The sequence below is a fragment of the Colobus angolensis genome, unplaced genomic scaffold, assembly GCF_000951035.1.
Source record: "Colobus angolensis palliatus isolate OR3802 unplaced genomic scaffold, Cang.pa_1.0 Scaffold89, whole genome shotgun sequence".
NCBI classification, from domain to species: domain Eukaryota; kingdom Metazoa; phylum Chordata; class Mammalia; order Primates; family Cercopithecidae; genus Colobus; species Colobus angolensis.
The window spans coordinates 5,474,493-5,485,483 of NW_012122820.1; the positions used below are offsets into that span (position 1 = coordinate 5,474,493).

At 34.0% G+C, this 10,991-nt stretch overlaps 1 protein-coding gene across 1 annotated transcript in view; it reads right to left on the bottom strand.

Annotated features, from left to right (window-relative positions):
- LOC105503935 (chromosome unknown open reading frame, human C12orf4) overlaps nt 1–10,991 on the bottom strand; it is a 55,306-nt gene that overhangs the window by 20,611 nt on the left and 23,704 nt on the right. Inside the window, exons 7-10 of the mRNA XM_011931076.1 lie at nt 10,322–10,428; nt 9,608–9,805; nt 8,618–8,746; nt 2,968–3,042 (exon numbers count right to left, since the gene is read on the bottom strand). Of these exons, the coding sequence (XP_011786466.1) occupies nt 2,968–3,042; nt 8,618–8,746; nt 9,608–9,805; nt 10,322–10,428 (509 nt within the window). The remainder of the gene's footprint in view (nt 1–2,967; nt 3,043–8,617; nt 8,747–9,607; nt 9,806–10,321; nt 10,429–10,991) is intronic.

Consider the following 10,991-nt stretch of genomic DNA (forward strand, 5'->3'; position numbering starts at 1 on the left):
GACGAATTGATGGGTGCTGACGAGTTGATGGGTGCAGCACACCAACATGGCACAAGTATACATATGTAACAAACCTGCACGCTATGCACATGTACCCTAGAACTTAAAGTATAAAAAAAAGAAAAAAAAAAAAGAAATAAAATAGAAAACATAGAAAGGATATGTTCTTACCAATACATATACCTCACTGGAAATTCTGGTAAGTCCTTCTAGGAAAGGTCTGCATATCTCTACTCTCACACTCTTAACCTGTGCCCTCACAAATTCTGCCTGCCCTTGCAGCAACATCATTATCTTAGGATCTACTTAGAAACATACAGTACACTTAAAATACTTAATATACTTTAGCCCAGGGGTTAACATTTCTAGTTACCAGTGTGCATCAGCTGTATCCACAGATGGCTCTGACAGGTCCCAGGCAAAGGTCTTTTATTTTTTATTTTAACTTGAACAAGATAAAGGAATTAGATAAACAGAGAAGGAAATTAAGGAAAGGACAGCAACAGATATATCACAATAAACTGGATAAAGAGAAAGTAAAAAAGAAAATTGTTGAGAAATAGTTATAATTTTCTAGGAAGGCAACAAAAGACACAGACTGCTTATCAGAAACTCAGTGGACTATGTGATAAGACAATATCCTTCTGGCCCAGTACAGTGTATTACCTTCTAAACTGCTACTGATTATTCACAGGATGGAAGTCATAGCTTGAGATATGGGCCATGATCCAGGAGTGTGGCAGGATGACTTAGTGAACAAGTCAGGTGCTCCTAATCCCCAAATTGGCACTGCTGTCTTTGACCTTAAATGACTTGTTTCTTGGCCTAATTTTACCCATTAATAAAATGGGGGCCATGGGGCTGGCAGTAGTAATTAAATTAATATGCTATAGTAGAAAAAGGACTAGATTGGATGTTAAGAAGATCTGATTTCTAGTACATTGGCTGAGTGATCTTGGGCAAATCAATTCAACTTATTGATCCTCTGTTACTTAGTGTATGAGATGGGGAAAATAATGCTGATTGCTTTCCTTACAAGGTTATGAGAATTAGATGATATAAACTGGAAATATTTAGATCATTATTAAGTAAATTATGACTGGCTTACAAGTATATAAATAAAACTGTTTTTCTTTGCAATTTAAAAATTAAAATAAGTTTTGATTTAGATTTTTTTCATCTCCTGTAAACATCCTGGTTGTGTAGGTATACTTTAACTAAATGGAAATTAATATGCTATTATCTCTAACTGAATACTTTAATATTCCTTTTCTGACTCAGACTTATGATATATCCTCCTGATTTGGTTGTAACACAGAGACAAAGTATACAAATAAGACAGTAGTGTTTGTATCACAGAACGTAACATGGACTAAGGGTCATCAGAGTGAATTCAATCAGAAAGAGGACTGAGAGACTGAATTGCCAGTTGTTAAACAACCTATAGGCTTTTTCCAGAAAAGACTAAGGAAGGAAATACATACAGCAACAAACAGTTATGTTTTAAAAAAACCAGACTTTGGTTCTTCCAGAGTAGAAATAAGATTGGCACATTTTAAGAAAGCCACAAAATATGGATGATTTAAGCTGTGGATCCATGAAGAGAAATACAATAGATCCTTCATTGAAGGTATTTTTAAACGAAGAGGAGGATGGTTTCCTGTTCCACACAGTGGAGGAAACAACATGTGGTGATTCTAACATTATCCACTAAGGTGGGATAACTGAAGGTGGGAGGAAATTTCGAGGCTCATGACCACAGGCTAAGAGACAGGGCCCGACAAGATGAATACCAGAAATGGGTATAATATTTGCTTAGATTAAATGTAATGTGTTCCAACTGAGTGACAGTGGTTTATATACATATACATATATATATACATATACATATGTAATGTGACCTACATGTCAAAGATCTGGGGAAGAAAATGTGAGAAAATTACCTTAAAGGAGAATAAAAAACCATCAAGAGATGGCTATTTCTGAAACTGTAAAACATACCACTTACTTAAAAAATTTTATAAAGTATACAAATAGTCCTTGTTATGCTCTGTGATACAAACACTAAGGGTTATCAGAGTGAATTCAATCAGAAACAGGATTGAGAGACTGAATTTCCAGTTGTTAAACAACATATTTCAGAATAATAAAGGAAATAAAATGGAAAACAGAAAAATGTTAAGGGGAAATGAAAATAAAATTCTAAATAAGATGACCCATTTTCTTTATATTTAAGTTCAACTGTTTATATCTCTATGTACTATTGTTTATATTTCACTTGATCTTTGCTATAAGGCTGAGAAGTGTATAGTTAATATTTCAGAGTAAAACTTATTTTTTGGTTTATTTCTTAAGAAACTAAGAAATAATGTATAAGAGAAAATTTGCAATAAAAAACAATGATAAAACTTATGCAACTTCTTGAGCAATTTTTCTTTTATGGATCTAGAAAAAAGTGAGTACTAGTATAATATTAATAATTAAGTTTTAGGCCAGGCATGGTGGCTCACGCTTGTACTCCCAGCACTTTGGGAGGCTGAGGCAGGTGGATCACTTGAGGTCAGGAGTTCAAGACCAGCCCAGCCAACATGGTGAAACACCATCTCTACAAAAAACACAAAAAAACTAGCCAGGTGTGGTGGCATGGGCCTGTAGTCCCAGCTACTCAGGAGGCTGAGGCAGGAGAATGGCTTGAACCCGGGTGGCGGAGGTTGCAGAGAGCTGAGATGGCACCACTGTGCTCCAGCCTGGGCAACAGAGCGTGGCTTCTCTTCAAACAAACAAAAAAATCAAGTTTAACATTGGAAAACATCTGTGAAAGTGTATTATAGAGGTACAAAGTGTTTCAAAGTGATATAACGACATATACTAAAATCATAGATTTAAAACACATTCCTATGGTGTGCATTATAAAACATTTTTTTGGTATAAGAAAAGAGTAATTTAAAATAAAAAAAAAATACTTACCAGGTAAAATATTCAAATAGTTCCTCTCAGCATTCTTAGTCTTATCATCATTTCCTCCATTTTGGTTTCCAGAATCTATTCATAAGATAATGCAATATGAAAGAACGTAACAACATAAGAGAATATGTTACTATGACCACTCCCAAAAGAATCATAGCAACAGCAAAAATTCACTAAGGGCATTTATATGCCAGGCATTCTGCTACATGCTTTACATGGATGATGTCATTTAATTCTTACAAAACCTCTATAACCACAGCCCTGGCAGGTAGGTCCTACCACTATGTCCATTTTATGTATGAGGAGATAGGGGCTTGGATGGGTGAACTAACTTAACCAAGCATGCACAGATAAGTGGTGGAGCCAGGTCTTCAGTTCACATACTCAGATTCTAAGTCCTATGGTATTAACCACATTAGACATGCCAGTATCCTACTTTTCATCTGGGAGGTTCAGGGCACCAAGTTAACCACATATAAAATAACTTCATTAGGTAGTTGTGGTGTGGCCATCTTTATTTTTAGAATCTGAGTCACTGTTGTTGATATAACTTGTTCAGGGTTACAAATAAACGGCTAGTGGGACCAGGAATCACTGTATATTCACCCCATTCCTAAAATTTATTTCTTACCTGACGCTATATACAGTTATAACAGATAGGTGAAACTGTTTCAAATGGAACTTTTTTTTTTCAGGTATTTAACAGTTTTTCTTCTTTTTTGAAGGCATGCTATTTCTTAGAAGAATAAATGTTGGTAAAATAAACATTATGATTGAACATACATTATAAAGATCGAATGCAAATTATTTTACATATATATTTTAATAAAAGAGACATCTGAACTTTATAAGAATTCCATCAGAACTCACAAATGCAAACTGAATATTAGCCTTCATATTAGCTGTCTTTAAGAGGTTGCATATTTATTACAATTAAAAACTATTTTGGAATCTATTTTGGAATGGCTTTTAGCATCAGAAAATCACATGAAAACAGACTTTCAAACAAGTAAACAGCAAATATCAAAATATTATAATTTTAAAAGAGATCTGAATAAAAGTAATATTTTTATCTAGTGACTACTTTGATAAATTGATTTATAACACTGTACTTCGTAAATGCACATATTTTATAAATCAAGAGTCAGAGAGATAAAAGGCTCTGATGCTAGAATCCATATTTAATGAATTATCGTTTGCAATACAGAGCCATGTGATTGATAGGCTTTGAATAAATGTCTAATCGTAGCACAGATTATAAGGAACAATAAAGAAGGACTCTAATCTTGTTCACATGGAGTATGAACAAATAGAATCTCTGTTAAGTAAACAAGAGAGAACAGTTCATAGTCCATTTCCCTTTCCATATTTTCATGGCAATGCCTTGTTTAGTAATAGCAAGAAGATGGCCAGTTTTATTTTTTTAAAACGTACATAAAATGTGCATAAACATTTTTGGCTTTTTATCACGGACCACAGAAATACAAAGATGTTAATATAACAACCATAGTAAGAAAAATAATGGAATGTCTTAGAATAAACAATTGAATATCAGGACGTAAACGTGCAGAACAAATACGTAGGTGTGCACAGAAAAAGATGGAGAAGGTATTTTCACAAAGTTCTTCTGTAACAACATGCAGCTTTCTTTAAGAAAGTCTTTTATAAACCTACTTGCATCACTGACTCACTGAAACCACAAAGTAGTTGCTTGAACAAGAACAAAATAAAATCATGATATATACGCACTGCCTTAGCCATATGTGGTTTAAAAACTTCCTGTCATTGACTGCACACTTTCTATCTCTCATAAATATACTTAGAATCCTCCTCCTCCTTCCACACCTGTCATGATCTCAATCTTCACGCTTTTAGTCACTACTAAGAATAATGTTAAAATGTTTCTGATCACATCATTGCTAGTTTGTATGAGAAGAAGGAAGCTATTTTTACGTAATATGGATATGAGTTCTTTTGGTGAGGGTTGATAAAAGTAATAACAATTGGTAGAAGAATAAGAGGGTATACCAAGATATTCTGAAAGGTTTTGTTAGGATACGCTTCTATAGGGATTTTCTAATACTCAGCTGGCTCTGTTATATATAACACATATTGCCACAGCAAACCCTCAACTGACTTTAGTGGGAATATAAACGGGTAGAAATACTACAGAGAGTAATTGCCAATGCTATGAAAATTATAAACTTTAACCTGGGCATTTATCTTTAGGAATCTCTTCTGTAGATATGCTTACTGCTCACACACATGCACATTTATTCATATGCAAGGTTATTTACCATTACTAGGCATCACTACTTATAATAACAAAAAATAAAGAATAGATCAAATGTCTATTAGTAGGGGACTGATTTAATAACAGGATATCCTGCAACGGACTACTATGCAACAGCATAAAGGCATGAGGATGGTCTTTATGGACTGATACGAAATGATCTCCAAGATAAATTACTCAGTGAAAAAGGCAGAGTACAGAATAGTGTTATGTAGAAAGCTGCCATTTATGTAAAAAAGGAAAATAAACAAGTACACACATACACTTGCTTATACATACATAAACATCTGTCTGCAAGGGACATGTGTGATAGCACTGGCTGCCTCTGAAGAGGGAAACTGGATAGCTGGGAACAGAGTCAGGGACACTTTCACTGTATGCTCTTTTGTATAGTTTGAATTGTGAATCTTCAGAATGTCTGACCTATTTAAAGAATGATTAAAAACATATAAACCACTTTTTAAAGTTTATTGAATAGATAAAGAAACTGTAGTGAACCCTAGTCAAGTTATGACTAGATAGCCACATTCTAGCTACGAGAAAGGAAAGAATTCTATAATTTCTGGGAGAGGGGAACACGGGAGAGGGGAACAAAGACCCTTCAGAAAGGTCTTCCTTATACCAAGCAAAGATATAATATCTCTCTGCTACTGTGTAACGAAAATATATGCACCTGAAATACTATAACCGTTTCTTTTAAACACAGCAAGTGAAAACAAAGAAAAGAAAGAAAGAAAAAAGCATTCAAAAGTACCAAACGCAGATTTAAAGGAGAAGACAGCCCCAATTTTAAAGCTTACCATGTTTTATTTCCTGGGCACCAACATCAGCTTTTTATAAGAAATAATAAAATACTGGCCAGGTGCAGTGGCTCACGCCTATAATCCCAGCATTTTGGGAGGCCAAGGCGGGTGGATCACATGAAGCTAGGAGTTTGAGACCAGCCTGGCCAACATGGCAAAACCCCATCTCTATTAAAAATACAAAAATTAGCCAGGCATGGTGGTACACATCTGTAATCCCAGCTACTCAGGAAGCTGAGGCATGAGAATTGCTTGAGCCCAGGAGGCAGAGGTTGCAGGGACTGAGATCGTGCCACTGCACTCCAGCCTGGATGACAGAGTGAGACTCTGTCTCAAAAAAAAAAAGGAGAAATAATAAAATACTGTGTATGCATTCAAGCCAGACAAGAGGATGTTTGTGATTTTATATCTGTGATATATGAAATAAAAGAAAAATACAACTTAACACATATTTGAAATGACTATTACCCTAATATTTAGGTCCTAACTAAACAAACCAATGGTACCAATTTAATTTACAAAGAAACCACTCTTTAAACTTTCATTTTTCAATTAAAAAACAGCTAAATTACTCTGGGATTTGAGCCAGAGATTTTTCTTTTACCTGACTTCCCTTAACCTCCTTCTTATGTATAGATAGAAAGCTTCTGAAGAAAGATGCCATTAACTTTTCAATAGCTTTAAAAACCATTTCCAGGATGGAGGTTTCTTAAAAAATTAAAAACAGAACTATCTTATGATCCAGCAACTCCATTTTAGGGTATATATCCAAAGGAAATGAAATTAGTATCTTAAACAGTTATCTCCATTTTGGCATTAGTCGCAATAGTCAAGATATTAAAAACACACCTAAATGTACACACATACACAGACACACAATGGAATATTATTCAGCTGCAAAAAAGAAAATCCTGCCATTTGCAACCACATGGATGGACCTGGAGGATGCTAAGTGAAATAAGCCAGACACAGAAAAACAAATATTATATCATCTCACTTATACATGGAACCTAAAATAGTTGAACTCACATTGGTAGAGAGTAGAAGGTGATTACCAGGGCTGGGGTGGGGGGAAATGGGGAGATTTTTGTCAAGGGGTACAAAGTTTCAGCCACACGGATGGATAAGTTCTGGAAATTTAATGTATGACAATGTGATTATATTTAACAATATTCTAGTGTGTACTTGAAATTCATTAAGAGGCCAGATCTTAAGTGTTCTCACCATGGACACAAAAAGTGGTAACTATCTGAGGCAATAAACATGCTAATCCATTTGAAGTAATTATTTTACAATATCTGTGCACATTGAATCATCAAATTGTATACCTCAAATATATACAATATTGTCAAATATATCTCAATAAATTTAAAACATTTTTCCTGTAAATTTCCTAAATACGAAGAATGTTATGTTATGGATAAATAAAGAAAAAGCAGTTATTTGATGATACAGAGTTTTTTTTTTTTTAAAGAACGAAAAATAATTCATTTAACTGACTTCATGCTACTTAAGCCAGTCAAAGATATAACATACAAAAAGTGTATATTTTGTGCTACCTTTTAGTCTACGTTTCCAATCCCCTCTGTAGTAATAATTACATCCATTTTAAAGATAAAAATAAAAGAAAAATACAACTTAACACATATTTGAAATGACTATTACCCTAATATTTAGGGTAATAGATCAAAAGATCACCAACTTTCCACTGAGTGTCTACTTCAAGTATAACTATAGTACTGAAATTTAACAATAGTTTTCACTAAGAACCTTGAAGAAAATCATTCCCTTAAAAAAGAAAATTAGGCACAGAGTTCAAGCTTCTGAAGATCTGGATATATATCCAAAGGAATAGAAATCATTCTATATAAAGATACATGCACACGCATGTTCTTCGCAGCACTATTCACAATAGCAAAGACATGGAATCAACCCTAATGCCCGTTAATGATAGACTGGATAAAGAAAATGTGGGACACACACACAATGGAATACTGTGCAGGTATAAAAGGGAATGAGATCATATCCTTTGCAGGGACATGGATGGAGCTGGAAACTGCTATCCTCAGCAAACTTATGCAGGAACAGAAGACCAAACACCACATGTTCTCACTTATAAATGGGAGCTGAATGATCAGAACACATGGACGCATGGTGGGGAACAATACACACTGGGGCCTACTGGGAGAAGGGAAGAACATCAGGAAGAATAGCTAATAGACAGTGGGCTTAATACCTAGGCGACGGGTTGACAGGTGCAGCAAGCCACCACGCACACGTTTACCTATGTAACAAACCTGTGCATCCTGTACAGGTACCCTGGAACTTAAAATAAAAGTTGAAGGAAAAAAAAGAAAAAAAAACCCCCAAACCAAAAATACATTTTGATGTTCTTTTTAAGGAAAAAAAAAAAAAAACTTAAAAAAAATCTTAAATTTTGTTTTTAATTTCCCTCTATCTTCCACCAATATAATTTTCTATATGATCTTAATAATGATCCACATACTATTACAGTGTTTACAGACAGAATGTAATAAAAGTGAGTTTTACCCACCAATTGATTCTTTCAACTTACTCCTGCGCTGGGTTCTGGCATAAAGTACCACCTGTTGGACAACTTCTAATTGCTCTTCAATTCGGGGAAAATGGAAGTCAGTGCATTCTTGGCAAACTGTGGCAAAATCTAAAGGACCCAAAACATTTACAAACTTCTAAATGCAAACTATCCAATATTTAGTATTTACTTACAATGAGATTTAGTAGAAACAGAAAATAATACTTATTTTTCTTAAGATTTCTTATACTTGTCCTTTAAATAATTATGCCTTAAGTTAGGGCACAGCAATTTTGTTTTGATTAGAAACTTAACCTCTCAATCACTCAAATTACAATTAAGAGACAAAGAAATGTTAATTCCAGGTCTTCTTTAAATAATACTTTGATCATAATCCACCCCAAAAGGTGCTATAAAAATACAAGAAGGTTCTTATATTTATGAGGGGAAATAAATTCTATTTAAGCTTCTTTCAAAAAACAGGTATACATTCCATATATTTTATATATTTTACATTTTATGTATTTACAAATTTAGAAATAATCATAAAAAGTGAGTTGTACTAAGAGGGAAGGTAGAATTTTACCTAGCAAATTTAAGAGGTAAATTATTAAAAAAAAAAAATAAAATATATATATATATATACACACACACACACACATAGACAGATAGAGAGACAAATGGATGAGCTAAAAATCACCAAGCCAGGATTTGCTTCGAAACTGAAAGCACGTTTGCTCTTTTTGTTTTACCGAGAATTCTTTAAAAACATTATTTATAATATAAATAGCAAAGAAACATACACATCATGAAGCACTCTATCAATGCTACAGTTTGAAATAAAATAACTATGGCTGGGTATGTTTGTTTGGTCTACTTGAAGCCAAGGTGATTAAAATTTTTTTTCGGTTTCCCCATAATTCCTTTCTTTATAAGAATAGTGTTATAGGGTGAGATTTAACAAAATAAATGTGTGTGATGTTAACTTACCTCTTTTAATACCACTATATGAATTAATTCGATTATCTACTAGTAAAACCAGGCCACAGAGAGATGTAGAATAAAGTGACAGAGCTGTTTGGAGCCGATGAAGTTTCACACCACTTCGATGATTTCTTTTATGCTTACAGAAGTCCAGCATATCTGCTCTCAGCAATCTCAAATTATGCATGGTCTTTAACTGGGCTCCTGGGGGTAGGCAATAGTCCAGGAAAGATACTTAAGCAGCTGCAAAAAGTCCAGTATAACAGGATGCGAATCTCTATGGCAAGAATCCAGAAAAATCTGTACTACAAAATAATTAAAAATGGGCCTTGCAAATTTCCATTTTAATAACTATTTCAATTTAATCTATCTGAAAAAAAATTATATAAATATACAAAACTTAAAGCCAACAAAATACAGTCTTTCTTAAAGCAAAACATAATTTGGAATTAAAAATAACATAGGTACACTCTACTCATATGTTAGGGATTTTTCTCTTACAGCATATAAAAAAAGTTTCAGCGGCCAGGCACGCTGGCTCACGCCTGTAATCCTAGCACTTTGGGAGGCCAAGGTGGGTGGATTGCTTGAGCCCAGGAGTTCAAGACCAGCCTGGGCAACACGGCGAGACCTTGTCTCTATTATTTTAAAAAACTAATAATTAAAACAAAGTTTCAGAAGTTACAATAAATTATAACTGGAAAAAGTTAACACACTTACCTAAGTGAATGGTAAAACTTTCTTCTAACTTTCTCTGTTCCTCATAAATCCTTCCAATTGCTTCTACAGATTCTCTGAACTGACTTGGCTGAACTTTAATTTCCTCACTAAAAGTAATAAAATTATTGATATACTTTTATGTTTGTCAAAAACTTTTCTTAAAGGAAAGCTTTATAATGAGAGAAAACCGAACAGCTGAAAGTCTTGCTAACTTCTTCCTAAACTCATCCTTAATCCATGGTGACAAGACCATAAGCACCAACAGGTTCTAAAATTCCCACTTGTTCTTTCATTTCCTCACAATAAATGAAGCAGATTATTATTTTCAATCATTATAATGTCAATTAATATACTGTCATTTAACATTTTTAGCAGCCTAAGAGAATGATTAAATGAAGCAATTAACGTATTACTTTAAAATCACATTATATTTTAAAATATATAATACATCCTATACCAGGGCTAGCTCCAGGCAAAATCAGAAAACAGACAAAGTGACAGCAATGCAAATTTAAAGTCAAATAAAATAGATAATAAAAGAGATGAAGTTGATATTGGGCGGAGCAAGATGGCCGAATAGGAACAGCTCCAGTTTCCAACTCCCAGCGCGAAGGACACAGAAGACCGGTGATTTCTGCATTTTGAACTGAGGTACTGGGGTCATCTCACA